The sequence below is a fragment of the Nicotiana tabacum genome, chromosome 13 (genome assembly GCF_000715075.1).
Source record: "Nicotiana tabacum cultivar K326 chromosome 13, ASM71507v2, whole genome shotgun sequence".
NCBI classification, from domain to species: domain Eukaryota; kingdom Viridiplantae; phylum Streptophyta; class Magnoliopsida; order Solanales; family Solanaceae; genus Nicotiana; species Nicotiana tabacum.
The window spans coordinates 8,831,976-8,850,382 of record NC_134092.1 but is presented as its reverse complement, the minus strand read 5'-3'; the positions used below and the strand labels follow the sequence as shown (position 1 = coordinate 8,850,382).

Here is an 18,407-nt window from a genome sequence, read left to right as displayed (position 1 = left end):
TAGAGAGAGGTGAGAGCATTTTAGAGAGAGAAAGTGAAGACTTAGTCATTTATCCATCAATTCTTGTTCAAAGTTTGAAGATTTCACAAGGATCTTGCTAGGGCTTCAAAGAGGTAAGAATTTCTTTCCTCAATCCTTCAATTTTGGGTTTGGAGTAAAAATGGGTGATTTATAGAATGATTCTTGAGTGTAAGAGTATTATGTATACATACCAATAAGGTTGTGGAAAGATTATAAAGTTCAAATGGGTAAGGATTGGGTTGAAAATGGTAGAAATCTTCATAGGCTTTAATTGAAGATTTGAGGGTCGAGTTGATATCGGATTTTGGTGAAATTTATATGGTTGGACTCGTGGTTGGAGGAGCGTTCATATTCTGTAACTTTTGTCGGGTTTCGATACGTGGGTCCCACGGGCAATTTTTGAGTTAATTTTGGATTTTATTGAAAAAATTAGTATCTCCTTATGTAATTGGTATTGACTGAATTGAATTAATTGTGGCTAGATACGAGGCTTTCAGAGACCAATTCTCGTGGAAAGGGCATAGCGGAATAAAGAATTACACGGGTTGAGGTAAGTAATAATTATAAATCTAGTCCTGAGGGTATGAAACCCCAGATTTTGGTACCATGTGATTATTTTGCAGGTGGCGCACATGATAGGTGACGGACGTGTGGGCGTGCACCGAGGGGATTGTGACTTGGTCCGTCCCGGAAAACTATAAAGTTGAATAATTTATTATTAGCTATGTGATCTCTATGTGTTGAAGAAATTTGACTATAAATCATGTTAGAAATGATGCTTAGGTCATGTTATAGTACTGTTGAGACCCGTAGAGGTCGCATACTTGTTGAATTATTTGCTAATTGATGTCTTGTACTCAGTCATGATTTTTCTACGTATTATATCTCAGTCTTTCTGGATATTTGTTGATATACTATGTTATCTTTGTTTGGACTGATCTTTGTGATTTCTGAGAGCCCGAGAGACTTGAGAGATTGAGGACTGAGTAAGGTCGAGGGCCTGTCGGTGAGGTAAGGATATTATGGCACGTGAGTTGTCCGTGCAGGATATTAAAGCACGTGAGTTATCCGTGCAGATTATGGCGCTTGGGCTGTAGGAGCCCCTCCAGAGTCTGTACACACCCCTAGTGAGCGCGGGTACCCATTGAGTGTGAGTGCTGAGGGCTGAGAGCCGAGTGGTTGAGTTGTTGTGATGAGCTGAGTGACTGTTGCTTGAGAGGCTGTACTTTCTTTGCATTTGTTGTTGCACTTGGTTGCTATCTGTCATTGTTGTAAAATCTCTGAAAGAATTTATATCCGGATTACTTGAAATTGAACTATATAAAATTGATTTGACTTAAACTGCCGGATTTGAAAGCATGGCTATTCTTTGCTGGAACTACCGAAAGTGAACTATGACTGTGTAGCTCGTCATTATCTTCAGTTCCTTAGTTATTATTGTTACTTGCTGAGTTGGTTGTACTCATACTACACCCTGCACTTCTTGTGCAGATCTAGGTGTTCCTGAACATAGCGGGTGTTGATCATTTCGCGCAGTTGATTTTTAGGAGATTTTGAGGTAGCTGTCGTGTTCCGCAGACCTTGTCTCTTCTTCTCTATCTCCTTGTTTACTGTATTTGGTCTTAGACTATTATAGACCGTATTTTCAGACTTGTACTCATATTAGATGCTCATGTACTCAGTGACACCAGGTTTTGGGAGTGTTGTATCGAAAATTGCTAGATTTTTGGTATTGTATTAAATATTACGTTTTTAAATTTAAAGGAAATCGTGGGTTATTGATGTTGTTGACTTGCCTAGTATTGAGATAGGCGCCATCACGACAGGTTAGGATTTTGGGTCGTGACATCGAGGTTGATTATGAAGGAGCCTCGGATACTGCTGATTTTGTCCTCGGGTAGCACATGATTTTTGCCTCGTTAAAAACCTTGCCGGAAAAAACTCATTTGGGATAAAAACCGAACTAAGGGGAAAAAGAGTACAACGCGCGCTTTGAAACCGGAGGTCTTGATGTTTTTAGTCGAATTCCTGCAATGAGTTAGCGTCCAATGAACGTATATAGATGATAGAGAGGAGAAAATTATACCTTAACAGTAATATCGTTTGAGAAGCGATATGTTCCAATTGTTTTGTAGAGGTTTTCCATCCATTGCCCCAAGTTTGTAAGACCCTTTCCCGATTATATCGAGGACTCGATAGGGTCCTTCCAAATTTGGGCCGAGCTTCCGTTCATTAGGATCTCGGGTGTTGATAGTGACCTTCCTTAGGACCAAGTCCCCGATCTTGAAATGGCGGAGATTAGTTCTTCTGTTATAGTACCTCTCGATTCGTTATTTTTGTGCAGCCATTCGAACCAGTGCCGCTTCTCGTTTTTCGTCTAATAATTCGAGGCTAGTGTTCATTGCCTCATAGTTCGATTCTTCCAAAGCATGTCAAAACCTTGCGCTTGGCTCCCTGACTTCGACCGGAATTAAGGCTTCGGAGCCGTATACTAGGGAAAATGGAGTTGCTCCTGTACTGGATTTAGATGTTTTCCGATATGCCCAAAGGACTTCGAGCAAAATTTCTCTCCACTTTCCTTTAGCTTCGTTCAATCTTTTCTTTATGTTTTGGATGATAGTTTTGTTGGTTGATTCGGCTTGTCCGTTCCCACTAGGATGATTTGGTGTTGATAGTATCCTTTTTATTTTATGGTCTTCGAGAAATTTTTTGTCACTTTACCGCCGATAAATTGCTTACCATTGTCACATGCTATTTCTGCTGGTATACCAAATCTACACACGATGTGATCCCAGATGAAATCTATAACCTCTTTCTCTCTTACCTTTTCGAACGCCTGTGCTTCAACCCATTTAGTGAAATAGTCAGTCATAAACAAAATGAATTTAGCTTTACCTGGGGCCGATGGTAGAGGGCCGACGATATCCATTCCCCATTTCATAAATGGCCATGGAGAGATAACTGAATGAAGCTGCTCTCCTGGTTGATGGATCATTGTGCAAACTACATTTATCGCATCTTCGAATGAACTCCTTAGTGCCCTTTTCCATGCTATCCCAGTAATATCCTTTTCTGATGATTTTGCGAATTAGTGGTTCGGCGCCAGAGTGGTTTCCAGAAGTGCCTTCGTGGACCTCCCGTAAAACATAATCGGTGTCCCCTGGCCCTAAGCACACTGCCAGTGGTCCGTTGAACGTTCTTCTGTACAATGTTCCATCTTCAACCAACGTAAATCGAGCAGCTTTGGTTCGTAGAACTCTAGATTCTTTAGAGTCTGATGGAAGTTTTTCGTTTTTTAAGTATTCAATGTACTTGTTCCTCTAATCCCAAGTTAAGCTTGTGGAATTTATTTCAGCGTTCCCACCCTCGATTATAGATCTCGAGAGTTGAACGACAGTCCCCAAGTTGATCTTATCATCTTCGACCGATGACCCAAGATTTGCGAGTGTGTCGGCCTCACTGTTTTGTTCTCGAGGTACATGTTGTAGGGTCCATTCTTTGAAACGGTGTAGAGTTATCTGTAGTTTGTCCAAATACCTCTGCATCCTTTCTTCTCGAACCTCGAAAGTTTTTATCACTTGGTTTACTACTAACAAAGAGTCACATTTGGCTTCGATGACCTCTGCTCCCAAGCTTTTAGCTAGCTCGAGACTTGCAATCATGGCTTTGTACTCGGCCTCATTGTTAGTTTATCTAGTAGTTTTGATGGATTGCCTAATAATTCCACCTGTGGGAGGCTTTAGTACGATGCCAAGCCCAGAACCCTTCACATTTGAAGCACCATCTGTGTAGAGGGTCCAGACCCCCGTCGATGTACCCGATTTTAACAAGAGTTCCTTTTCAACTTCGGGTACAAGGGTCGGTGTGAAGTCGGCCACGAAGTCGGCTAGGATTTGGGACTTGATGGCCGTCCGAGGCTGATATTCAATATCGTAACTACCGAGCTCGACGGCCCATCTGACCAGTCGACCCGATAGCTCGGGCTTGTGCAAAATGTTTTGTAGTAGGTAAGTGGTTAAAACGTATATGTGGTGACATTGAAAGTATGGTCTTAACTTTCTAGAGGCGCTTACCAATGCAATCGTCAGTTTCTCTAAGTGTGGGTATCTAACCTCTGTCTCTCCTAAGGTCCGACTTACATAATAAACAAAAAACTGCGTACCTTGCTCTTCTCGAACCAGGACACCACTCACAGCGATCCCAGATACTGCCAAGTATAGGTAAAGCTTCTCATCTGCCTTCGGAGTGTGAAGTAATTGTGGGCTCGATAGGTACCGCTTCAGTTGTTCTAGTGCCTGTTGGCACTCTGGGGTCCAGGCAAAATCGTTCTTCTTTTCTGAGTAGAGAGAAGAATTTGTAGCTTCGATCTGACGACCTTGAAATGAATCGGCCTAAGGCAGCTATCCGTCCGGTCAGCCTTTGCACTGCTTTCACATTATCCACGACGGTGATGTCTTCTATGGCTTTGATTTTGTCGGGGTTGATCTCGATCCCCCTTTTTGACACCATGAAGCCAAGGAACTTGCCCGATTCGACCCCAAAAATACATTTTTCGGGGTTGAGCTTCATGTTGTATTTCCTTTGAATTTTGAACGTTTCCTGCAAATGAGCCAAATGGTCCTCTGCGCGCAGGGACTTAACTAGCATGTCATCAATGTAAACTTCCATTGATTTACCTATTTGTTCTTCGAACATTTTATTCACTAGGCGTTGGTACGTAGCCCCTGCGTTTTTAGCCCGAACGACATTACATTATAACAATAGGTTCCAAACTTAGTGACAAACGAAGGTTTTTCTTGGTCCTCCGGGTCCATGCTAATTTGATTGTACCCGGAGTAGGCATCGAGAAAAGTGAGGATCTCGTGGACGGCCGTGGCGTCGATCAAGCGATCGATGCTAGGTAGTGAAAAGGAATCTTTGGGGCATGCTTTGTTTAGATCTTTATAATCTACACACATTCTAAGTTTGTTCCCTTTCTTGGGGACTACAACCACATTGGCCAACCATTCGGGATATTTCACTTCTCGGATTGACCCTATTTTGAGAAGTTTAGTTACCTCATCTCTTACGAATGCGTGTTTCACCTCGGATTGGGGTCTTCTTTTTTGCTTCACCGGTTTGAACCTAGGGTCCAAGCTCAGCTGGTGCGTTGTTATCGATGGTGGGATCCCAGCCATGTCTAAATGAGACCAATCAAAACAATCTATGTTATTAATAAGAAATTGAATGAGTTTTTCTCTGAGTTCGGGGGTCAACCCCGTACCCAGGTATACCTTTTTCTCGGGCAGATATTCGATTAATATAACCTGCTCCAGTTCTTCGATCGTTGACTTGGTGGCGTCGGTGTCGTCAGGGACGATGAGAGCTCGAGGTGTCGGAAATTCTTCCTCGTTATCATCTATTTCATGTTTCACCGATTTGGTCGAGACCGGTTGCTGTGATTGCTATTTGGTTCCTCGCCTATTTTTTATGCTCGACCTTTCTGAGGCCGACGTCGTTGGTATCAGTGTTATCTCATCAACCGCAAACATTTCCTTCGCAGCATGTTGCTCCCCGTATACTGTCTTCACGCCGTCTGACATATGAAATTTCATCACTTGGTGTAGAGTCGAAGGTACTGCCCTCATATTATGGATCCATGGTCTTCCGAGTAGGGCATTGTACCTCATATCGCCTTCGATTACGTGGAACTTGGTGTTTTGGATGGTTCCAGCCATATTTATGGGCAGGACAATTTCCCCTTTAGTTGTTTCACTGGCCATATTGAAGCCGTTTAAGACCCGAGCTGCGGGCACGACTTGATTCTGTAAACTGAGCTTCTCCATTATCCAAGATCGGATGATATTTGCAGAGCTACCTGGATCCACTAAGATGCGCTTAATTTGAATTTTATCTACTAGGATCGAAATTACCAGAGCGTCGTTGTGAGGGTGAGAGATGCCTTCGACTTCTTCGATTCCAAATGATAAAGTGCCCTCGGCTGCATAACCTCGAGTTCATTTTTCCCCTGTGACTGGTATCTTGCCGTACTTGAGAACAGGTTCCTATGGAATATCGACCCCACCGACGATCATGTGAATGATATGCAGAGGTTCCTCTTGTTTATCTCTTTTGCCGGCGTCCCTTTCTCTGAAGTGATTCTTAGCTCGGTCACTGAGCAACTCTCGAAGGTGGCCCTCATTGAATAGGCGGGCTACCTCTTCTCTCAATTGTCTGTATTCCTCAGTCATGTGGCTATGCGTACCATGATACTTGCATATCGAATTCGGGTTCCTTTGGTAAGGGTGGTTTGCATGGGTTTGGGCCACCTAGTATCTTTGATTTATCCGATCGTCGATACAATGCCTGATGCGTCGACACTGAAATTGTACTCCGATAGCCGAGGTGCCTCCATAGTATCAGCATATTTATCAAAGCCAGTCTTGCTCATAAGCCCCCGAGAATTTTGCCCTCGATCACTCCTTCGATTGTTCCGAGTGATATTGCGTGTTGAACCATTGTTCATCCGTTCTGCGACGTACGGTTGATATCGGTCTTTGTTCGACCTTTGTTCTCTGTCGATCTCCCTTTGGTTTTTAATAGCTGTCCTGTTTTGATGCATGGATCCAAACGGAGCTCCCAACTGGTCATCTTCGATCCTGATTTTCGACTGATATCGGTTGTGTATATCCGCCCAAGTTATTGTTGGATACTCGATCAAATTTTTCTTCAGCCGATGTGATGCTATTGAACTTTGCTCATTCAATCCTTGGGTGAAAGCTTGGACGGCCCAATCATCTGTGACCGGTGGTAGTTCCATGCGTTCCATCTGAAATCGGGATACGAATTCCCTTAGCATTTCATTACCCCTTTGCTTTAATTTGAAGAGGTCTGATTTCCTTGTTGCAACATTTATGGCACCAGCATGTGCCTTTACGAACGAATCTGCTAACATGACAAAAGAATCGATGGAATTTGGCGGTAGATTGTGATACCAAATCATTGCTCCCTTCGAGAAGGTCTCCCCAAACATTTTCAACAATACAGATTCGGTTTCATCGTCCTCCAAATTGTTACCCTTGATGGCACATGTGTAAGAGGTGACGTGTTCGTTGGGATCGGTCATACTGTTATTTTTGGGAATTTTGGGCATACGAAATATTTTGGGGATTGGTTTTGGGGCCGCACTCGAGGGAAAAGGCTTTTGTATGAATCTTTTCGAATCCATCCCTTTTATCATTAGTGGAGCTCCTGGGATCTGATCGACCCTGGCATTGTATGTTTCCACTCTCTTGTCGTTGGCTTCGACTCGTTTTGTGAGTTCCTCGAGCAATTTAGTAATTTCGGGAGTGGTCCCCGATTCTTGCTTATTTGATTTCACTATGGCGGGCTCCGTTCTGGTGGTGATTTCTTGAAGCGGATTTGGATCTGGCCTGCTTTGTATATGAGTTTGGCTCTGTAACTGAGCTGTCGCCACTTGTTGGGCTTGTAACATCTCGAAGATCATACGTAAGCTGACTCTGATTTCCTTCACGTTATTAGTGTCTCGAGCTACGGATGGAGTACCGCCCTGAATGCTTTATTCCGGTTCGGAACGTTAGTTTGCCTCAAGAGCCACTTGCGAATTGACATCTAGCGGCACTTCGGCTCGAATTCCAGGTACTTCGATTCGAGCTTCAGTGCCATCGTCAACTGGCCTTCCGGCCCCGGGTACCAAGTTATTGGTTTCATATTGAAGTTCGGCTTCGTGGTCGATAGGTAAAGCCATTGCTGATTTGAAGTTGTAAACTGGTGTGTATTGCAGATTTATATCAAACAATCACTGTTATCCTTAGCCCCACGGTGGGCGCCAAACTATTTACCGGAAAAATTAGATAAAGTTAAATTTGAATATGGTTCTAAAGATATGTGATATAATTTGATACAAACCGTATAGAGAAATCATAATATCTATGTTCTTGACTATGAGAATGAGAATAGTGAGCAAGAAGAATTAGTAAGATAAAGTAAAATGAGCACAAGGGGATATCTTTCAATATAGGAAGTGATATTTTGTTATAGTGTGTAAGATGATCTTATGCTTACAAGGATTCCCCCTTTTATAGTAGAGGGATCCTACTTTATTCACAATAAAAAAAACATATAGTGGAGAATCTATGATGAATTGTCTCTTCCTCGATTTCCGCCAAGATTCTCTCCTGTAGTGCGGTTGCAACGGCTCTTGTCCGCGAGTTCGATACTGGCTCGAACTCGTTATTGGGTCGAGCCCTCGGTTTTGGCCTGAGTTCGACCTTCGGGGTGGGTGTAGCGCATTTCCGACCACCCTCACGTTGCCTTGCAGATCGACTTGGTCGTGGGCTCGATAATAGTATCGAGCCGACTCTCCGATAAGTCTTTGGAACTTGACGCTCGTTTGTACTGTCTTCGGGACTCATCTCAAAATCCCACTCCGGTTTTTTACCATTCGGACTCGATCGAACGTAGGAAGGCCGAAATCTATTTCGACCGTATATACTATATATAGTTAAAAATTAAATTAATGATGCGACAAAAATTAATATATTTTATTAGTGTATAAAACTTAAAACTCAGTGTTACTCTTTTAACTCTTCTATTAGTTTGTATAAAAATGGTGTTAGACTCCTTTAGATACTGGTCTTTTGGTCCCTGATCTAGAATATGCTAGCTCCTTGAGATGAAGAAGTCAAATACTCCATAGAAAACTCATAGCTTGAACCAAAATCTAGGACAATGAAATGTGCAAAATTAAGTTAGTACGTATTTTTTGCAAACTCTAAATACAAATACTATTTATTCTTGTTAATTAGTATGTTTACTTCTAACTTCTAATGTTTCCCAATACGCTCGAGCATCTCCTCATTCTTAATAGCTCGTTTTGGTGAATAACATTTTTATATTAGTGTATAATTTTTGTCAAAATTTCAAAAATATATGTGTTTTGAGTTAACTGAGGTAATGAACCGAGAGATGGCGTTATTTTAAACCGTAAGTAAATGCAATTTATAAATTGCGAATTTTAAAATCACATTTCAGAATAATTGTCATTAAGTATTGAAACTTAAACATCGCAATGAGTGCGACTAATAAAAAGTACTTTGTGAATGCGTTTTATAAATCACATTTCAGAATGAGACTTATAAATCACAATTCAAAATTAGTCTTATAAATCACATTTCAGGAATGAGACCTATAAATCGCAATTCAGAATTAGTCTTATAAATCGCATTAGGAATGAGACTTATAAATCAAATTTAGGGAGTTCGAACTTATATTCACGGGACATGAGAATTATAAAATTTCAAAATAGGGGGAAAATATTTTTCAAGTGAAAATGATATTTGAAATTTAGAGTTGTGTTTGGATATGAATATAATTTTGGGTCGTGTTTGAAGTTTTGTGAGTGATTTAAGTGAAAATTTTGAAAAATAACTTTTTGGAGTTTGTTAAATTTTCGAAAATTTGCAAAATGCATCTTCAAGTGAAAATTAAAAATTATATGAACAAACGCTGATTTCGAAAATAAGTGAAATTTTTTTGGAATAAAGGAAAAATTTTGTTATGTCCAAACGGGTTCTTATAATCCATTTGTGAAATGCGAATGTGCCATCTCCTGCTTCTTTACTTTCAATTGCTAGTATTTGGACAATCTTTCTCCAATATAGGACTTAAGTAACATTGCAATGTATTGCCCGTCTAGCTCAGTTTGTAGAGCGCAAGGCTCTTAACCTTGTGGTCGTGGGTTTCGAGCCCCACGGTGGGCGTTTCAATCTTTAATACTATTTTATACATGCAACATTCTCTTCCTTTATCCTGGCCGAAGAAGTTCTCCATCGAAAATATTGTTACTCTTCTCTGTTTAACCAACTCATACTTTACATGCAATATACTCGTTTTTTTCACGCTTGTGAAGTATTATCGGATGAATCTCACGATTAACTACTCAAAAGTAATGATTTAATTCTTTTTTATATTATGATAGTATCAGTAAAGGAATAAAAATACATAATATTAGTAAGCACTGTTGGCCTCCACCGTCAAGTATAACTCACTGTTTTTTTCACCACATTCAAGAAAAGTTTCGAAAATAATTTTTGCAAAAATAAAATAACCAACGATTTGGGTTTCAACAGGTGTTAAGATACCTGTTCGTTTGAAATAGTATCTGTTCGCCAGAATTAAAATTCTATTAGGCGCGAAAACGGGAAATAAATTTGGTCCAAAACATTTATCAATCTATCAAAGTCAAAGCCGAGTGAGCGGCGACGACGGTGCGAGGCACCACTCTTCTCATCTCTTTTAAGAGCTAGAAGATGTGCTTCTCTGTATAAGCACAAGAATTTTCTTTCCGTTTACACTTAAAAATGGATAACAATTGAATTTATACGCGATTTTAAGGATATGTGGACTAATTCAATACAAGTGATTAATAAATTAAAGATAGACTAAACAGCCAAACCAGTAGTAGTATTGAGTCCGGGCTCAGTTATGAGCTTAACAACCAGTCTGCCTTCGGTTCGGAGCCAAACACTTACGAAGAACTGTAAGTGTAAATGCCTAGTTTTGGCTCTTTTCTTTTCTTCTTTTATGATTATTATTTGTGTATGTGTAGGTTTTAAGGTTTGATTATAGTCTAATTAAAAAAAGATAAAAAACTTTGGGCTAAGTTGCATTTTTAATGGGATTTTTTCGTTCCTATACACTATTTGAAACCATATTACCAAAAATGTCCCAGTTTTAGTATTTACCCGACCTAAACACGTTTTAGCTACAAAAAATATTCATTTATTTAAACTAGACTCCTTCTGCGGTAATCTTCCTTATTTAGATGCGAGATTTTGGGATCGCTTATATTTCAGTTAGAGATTTTACTGACGCAATCATCGCACCATAATCAAGGCAACATATTTGTAGAATCCTTCTATTATACAGATTTTCTCTGGTTATCATCGCACCATAATCAAGGCAACATATCTGTAGTATCCTTCTGCTCTCTGGTTTCCTCTAGTTTTTCATAAACAAAGGTTTTGAAGAAAACAATTGCAAATAATTAGCTACAATTGAATTGAATTTCGCGACATAATGTCAAAATTAGCGATTATACTTCAGCTCAATGGTCGGTGGGATAGCGTTGGGAGATACAAAGATTTTGATGTTGATGGAATTGTAGTCAATAAAGATTCAATTTATAGTCAATAGAATTCCGTAATTACAGAGCATTTAATGATCGATACCTCCGTAAAAATCATCAAAATCAAATGCACTGTCAATGAACGTTGTCCTCCAATAGAAATTCGGAACGATATGAGAGTTCGAGTATATATGGAGACGAAAAAGGAAAACAAAAACTTAGTAATGTGTCCGCTATGTATAACAGTGCGTGATTTCAATTTGGAATGCAGTATGTCGAATGCGAGCACAATTGCAGGTTTGCTATATTTTTCCAGTGTTGATATTTTTTCAATTTCAAGTGTTTTATAATTTTATTACAAATTATCTACAATAATACTTCATAACAAATGTAGTTCAACTATTATGTCTCTACAAGTATTCTGTCAAATACTGAACACATGAATATACAGAGGTCTGAATTACTATACTTTTAATTGAGTGCAGGTTCTTCTAATTATCGTAATACTAACGTGGTATAATTGTCAAGCAATATAACACAATTGGAGAAGTATCAGGAACAATGAAGTTGATTGATATGCAAACATCTCCGGCAATTGTGGAATATAAAAGTATCATCATAACAGAACATACGCCAAATGTAATTGAAGTAGGCCAAGTTTACCAAGACAAGCAAACAATTATCAGTGCAATGAAGTACTATTCTGTCATGAATAAGTTTCAATTTAGGGTGAAAAGGTCTAGTGCAAGAAGGTAAGAATATTTTATTTGTCAAATTCATATTGTGTATAAGTTGTAGTTTTTTTGTATATAAATTGTTTAAAATAAGTTGTTGTGCATAAACAGCCTCGTATTCTGTAGCTACAATTTGCATAACATTTTTTGAATTGTTTTTATTCTGTAACTACTGCCTCGTATGTGTTGGGGACAATTGTATGTGGCACTTTTAGTCCACCAGCATAAATGAATCAACATTGTTCAAGGTTCGAAAATTCAATAGCTTGCACACATGCTCTTTGATGGATAACACATATATAAAACCCAAACCTACTGCCATGGTAGTCGGCAGCATGATGATGCCAAAATATGCGAATCCTAAGACAATATACACACCAAGACATAGAAATTGATATGTTGTCGGATCATGGTGTGAACTTAACATACATGCAAGCTTGGAGAGCAAAGGAAAATACTTTGGAATTTTTGAGAGGTCATCCTGCTGATTCCTACAGTCGCTTGGCGAGTTATTTGTATATTCTGGAGAAGACTTATCCCGGGTCGGTAGTCAAATTGCAAAAGACTAAAGATGACTGTTTCTTGTATGCATTTGTTGCACTTAGTACATTCATCAAGGGTTGGGAGCATTGTAGGCCAGTTGTAGTAGTCGATGGCACCTTCTTGAAGTCGGCATATAGGGAAATCATGCTAACAGCTAGCGCAATGGATACAACAGGTAATGTAGATTAACTATAAAAATAATTATTATAAAGTTATTTTTGAGACTGTATTTTTTATATTTTCAAGTTTTATTACTGAAATTGAATTTTTTTTTTGCTACCTACGTGATAGGTAGAATATTATTACTAGCATACGCCATTGTTGATTCAGAAAATGACGCATCATGGAGGTAATTTTTTGAGCAATTCAAACATGCATATGGTAAAAAACCAAATATGTGTGTTGTTTCGGACCAGAATGAGAGTATATTGAAGGCAACATCTACTGTTTATACCGGCATTCCACATTATGCTTGCATGTGACATATTTGGACAAATGTAAGGTCAAAGTTAAATAAAGGTCATCTAAAGTTAAGCGAATTATACTTTGCCACAACACGATCATACACGCTTGATGAATTTAATGAAAGAATGTCAAAGATTGAAGAGATCAACACACATGTTAAAGCATACCTATACGATAATGGCTATCACAGATGGTTTCGGGTACATGCTACGGTGAACAGAACATGGACGATGACATCAAACATTACAGAGTCCCTGAATGCGGTAAACAAAGATGAAAGAGAGTTACCCGTAGTAGAACTATTAGAGTACAAGAGGACTCTTCTTGAACATTGGACTAATGAAAAGTTATTGAATGCAAAGGGTACGTTCACATACCTTGGAAAAAAATACAAAAAAGAGTTGGAGGACAATAAGACATTATCGCAGAAGATGAGAGTAAGTTATGGACAATAACATCAGATCATTGATTTCATCAAACTAAATATATACTGATAATTATAGAAATATTGTTGTATAATTGTAGTTATTTTATTTTGTATCTGTTGCTGACAACTTGTTGTGTATTTGTAATGAATTGTAGATGAGGGCTTCAACAGATTACATCCATATTGTGATAGATGGTGTGAAGCGCTTCATTGTTTGCCTTCAAAATAAGAGATGTAGTTGTGGACAATTCCAGCTTGATGAACTTCCATGTCCACATGCTTTGGCGGCTTTAAGGCACAGGAACGAGTCTTATGAAAACTATTGTTCTCCTTATTACACGAGGGAGAGCCTTCTGCAGACTTATAAAATACTAGTAGACCCGCTGCCTGATGAAAGCAAATAGAATGTGCCACAACATATAGCAGAAGAAGTTTTAATGCCACCTATTGGGAAAAGGCATTGAGGGAGACCTCAAAAACAAAGATACAAACCATATGATGAAGTAAATGCAAAGAAGTACAAGGTTTCATGTGGCAACTGCGGACTAAAATGGCATAATCTTGTAGTAATGCTCCCAAAAGAAAATAAAAATTGATATAGTTTAAAGAATATTTTCTTACTGAGTTGTATTTGTTATGTTCTGAAGAATTATAATTGTGGTGTAATTGTGTTGCTAATTTGAATAAAGATTGTCTCCTATAATGAATGTTTACTAAACAGATTTCAACTCTTAATGCAATTGGTTTGTAGTTGTTTTGTTCAAATACTGGGTTTATTTATTACTTTTCAGCCTTTCCTAATACCACTGCTAAAATTAAATAGATTATGTATTTTTGTATAGTAGTTGTGGACATAGTTGTAGTTATGTTGTTAAAAAATTATATAGTACCAATATCGAGATCAAGTACTAACAACTTTCAACCACAAATAATGCCATAGATGTTTTCTATTCTAAGTAGTAGAATTCTAGATAAAATAACCAAATGAAAGGTAAAACAACTGTAGCACAAATCTGCTATAAATATATTGTAGCTGACTTGTTCTTAATAAATAATTTTCCTACAACTTTACTACAATCTAGCTATAACTAAACACTCTAACTATAATTTTTTTACTGAAAAGGGCAACTAATTCTTTTTGTTCCGGACTCGTATTCTCTCCTTCATAGCTGGTGAACCTTTTCTTCTTGCTAATATGTCAGTCACCTCACTTTTACTAATTGCACAAAGCTCTTGCTTTTTTCTAGCATAATCCCGAAGGAGCGCTCCATAGAGTCTACGGTGTTGATCAATATCAGAAAGGTCTTCCCTTGAAATCGATAGCTCTCCAATGCTGACATATTCTACAAATGCTGCCACGTATACACCACAGTCACTGCAAAAAATAATAGGAGAAAAGATTTAGCATTCAATGCAAAATATAATTGGTTAAATAGAAGGAAACGCAACACATACAGTGATCCCTCTTTTTGTTGGGGTATCTCACTGACCAATCACTGAATTTCAAGAGGGTCAGTAACACCTTTTTCAATGTAAGCCTTTGTGTTCTTGTAGTTGATGTCTGGACGCTTGCCATAGAAGTCGGTGCATGAGAAGTTGAGGGGGGTCATAATAGCAAACTTGTCGACATCAAATTCAACAGGTTTGTGATTTCGTGAAGAGACCATAGAATCATAAAGATATAGAACCCTATCGGTAATGTCAAACACAACCAACAACCAATAAAATTTCTCCACAATGTTTATGGGCATAATCACAAAATCAACTTTATCCCATGCAACATTTGCAAGTAACCTGTACCCCAATATGTATTCTGATACGACGTCCTGGGGTTTGACAACAGCAAGCTTCTTATCGGCAGGAGCATTAATGTACCTCTGATAAATTTGTTCAATTCTAGTCTTGAAAATACAGTCATGGTTGTAAACCGTGTTTTGTTTTCAAGACCGTACTTTCCTCTCTTCCTCAAATAGTATAAAATAACATCAGTGTGCTGCAAAAAAAAAATAGATTTCATTATTGTCAATACTGAATATAATTTAACTACAATTTTCAAACAAAAAATCTATAGATACCTAAAATAATAGAATACTATAGCTAATCATTAAATTCTGCCAGTGTATGTATGTACCGTGTATTTGAGAATTTATCCGGGATGTGCCAAAGTATAAAATCAGCCATTTTTATCAACTTTCTCCACTCCAAGATCAAACCACGGGTTGAGCTGGTTATCTTTTAAAGTATAAGGCGCCTTCTTCCTATTTAAAGACATAGCAAGTATAATTATTATGTAGTTTCAATTGGAAATTCATAAATTGTATGCACTCGATAATATGAAAAAAGTGTATAATCTAACCTCTTTGAAACTGTGTCGGTACCTAAATATAACCACTTATTGAATTCTTCCAACAAGTCAGGATCAACATCGTCGCCAATAACCCCAGTAATAAATGCTTGATGTTGAAAATTGGAGGAGGTCCAACATAAGTGCTTCCCCCAGAACTGAAATAAGGGAGAAAGGGGGATTGGACATGCTTTCCGGGAATCCTTGTTCTTCCTTGCTGCACAAGGGTTGTTTTATCTTCATTAACCTCGCCGAACATAACAATCTGTGAGAAGTTCTCTGGCAGCTCAAAATCATCAAGTGTTACTGCCCTTTTTCCAGACCTAGAGTCATTGTCCAAATCACCTACATTGATGTAATCGACTGGTTCACCTACAAAATTAAAAATAAAAGGACAACATTGTATGTTTCTTGCATCAGTTCTTTTGGTAAAACTGAAACTTATATGAAAGCTGTTACTTTTTTCCTACAATTATATTGTAATATATAATACCACTGAAATCTTCATTGCAATCGTCTCCTTGTTGTATAACATTTGCTTCTTGATTTGGAGATTGTAAATGCATAGTCTCCTTCTCCTCATTTAAATGTTCTTTTTGTATGCCGACTTTTGAATCCTGTTTTGGAGAGTCCACATGCATAGTTTCCTTCTTCGTTACAATAAAAGTGTACAACTTAATAAAATTGGGGATCATTTGTAGTAAACAGAAACAACACTGTAGATAAATTATAATTTAATTGTAGTTAAATTTTTGAAATGTTGTCCTGTAGGTGAGATGTAATATGTATTATGAAATAGGTAGATAAAATATACTAAATCATACATGCAGTTTCGTCCTCCAATGCCCCTTGAAATTGGGAAGATAAGTCACGACCCAAAATTTAACTAGTCATGATGGCACCTAACCAAACCCGTTAGGTAAACCAATTACCAACTATTCAATTACAATGACAATTATTTAAAAGAAAATATCTAAAACCAATATATTTCTCCAACAACTGGTAGTACAAATCATGAGCATCTAAGAATAGAGTATACAAAGTGGAAATAAAATAAATACATAGTCTGTTTGAATAATAAATAACCAGAGATTTTATAAAATCTAAGGCTACCCTGAACAAGAAGCAGCTACTACAGGAACAGAGGTACATCTTCAAGTCCTGCAACCATCGAGCACAGCAACAACAGCAGCCAACATCTGCACGCAATGTGCAGAATGTAGTATCAGTACAACCGACCCCATGTACTGAGTAAGTGACAAACCTAGTCGTAGGTTGAAAGTAGTGACGAGCTTCTACCAAGGTCGAGTCCAAAACCACTAGTCCACAACAGTCCATAACAACATAAAGCAAATAATACCAGAAGTAACTCAGAGATAAAATGCTCAGCCAAACCATGATTTCAAAAATAATAGTTCTTCCTTTCAAGTACAGCAGTGAAAAACCCAAATCGTTTACCGAAATTTCCAAAAATATGAATAAGTTTGAAAGCAATAATTTTCCCAAAATTCGTTCAATAATAAATAAAATATCTCATTTTCTTTCCCAGATAACCGATGTAAATCAAATGCCTCACTACGACCATCTGTCAATATGTGTGAGAAATCATGAATAATGTGATACCGTACAACATGAGGAAAACATATCTCTATGCATATATGTCATATGTGAATGCCAATGCAATGTATCTCAGAGATTGTACTCATGTACTCACACTCTCAGAGTACTCAATCTCATTGTCTCGCATTCTCTCTCACTGTGCTCAGCACACTCAATCACTCAGCGCTATACAATACCTATTGCAGCGTGTAGCCCGATCCCTGTTTATAGTCGAGTGCACTCACTGGGGGTGTACAGACTCATGAGGGGCTCCTACAGCCCAAGCATTATAAGCACGGACAACTCACGTGCCATAATATAAATATCTGGATCCGCATGACCAACTCACGTGTTGCACGGCCAACTCACGTGCAATAATAATATAAGGATCCGCACGGCCAACTCACGTGCTGCACGGCCAAATCACGTGCAATAATAATATCTGGATCCGCACGGTCAACTCACGCACTATAATAATATCTGGATCCGCACGGCCAATTCACGTGGAATAGTATAATATATAGACCTGCACGGCCAACTCACGTGCAATAATATAATATATATAAAGCCAACATGGCCTGCTGCGGCGAGCAATCCGATCCCAAAAATATCCTCACAATCAGGCCCTCGGCCTCCCTCAGTCATCAATCTCTCCAGTCTCTCTTTCATGGGCCCACAATGTCATGAGAATAGCCCCAAAAAATGATGATATGATGTATCAATAAATAACAGAGACTGGGATATGATATGCAATAAAATGAATATGACTGAGTATGAATTTTCATTTTAAAATAAATATTTCACAACAATATGACCTCCGTGGGTCCCAATAATACTGACACATGGCTTCAACATGATTTTTAATATGCTTTTCAGCTCAATTTCTTTAACTCATAAAATCGCATGGAAAATGCCAAGATCATTTAACTACAAAATTCCACAGAAACAATTATGCCACAATTTCTATAGTGCACGCCCACATGCCCGTTACCTAGTATGTGCGTCACCTCCCAACAATTCACGAAATACATATATTCTGGGTTCATACCCTCAACTCCAAGATTAGAAGAGTTACTTACCTCGAACAAGCCAAATCCAATGTCGAGCAGGCTAAGCAATGCTCCAGCAATTCTACTCTGCGTGTAT

At 38.5% G+C, this 18,407-nt stretch overlaps 1 protein-coding gene and 1 non-coding gene across 2 annotated transcripts; both read left to right on the top strand.

The window, feature by feature from the left end:
• The first annotated feature begins 9,708 nt into the window (after positions 1–9,708).
• TRNAK-CUU (transfer RNA lysine (anticodon CUU)) lies at positions 9,709–9,782 on the top strand. Its single transcript has one exon. It is a non-coding gene; the product is annotated as a tRNA-Lys (tRNA).
• A 1,928-nt stretch (positions 9,783–11,710) lies between these two features.
• Positions 11,711–13,722, top strand: LOC142167964 (uncharacterized). The gene is made up of 5 exons (XM_075228607.1): positions 11,711–11,901; positions 12,381–12,601; positions 12,718–12,775; positions 12,929–13,328; positions 13,474–13,722. The coding sequence occupies exons 1-5, from the start codon at positions 11,711–11,713 to the stop codon at positions 13,720–13,722; spliced, it is 1,119 nt and encodes a 372-aa protein (XP_075084708.1).
• The last annotated feature ends 4,685 nt before the right edge of the window (positions 13,723–18,407 follow it).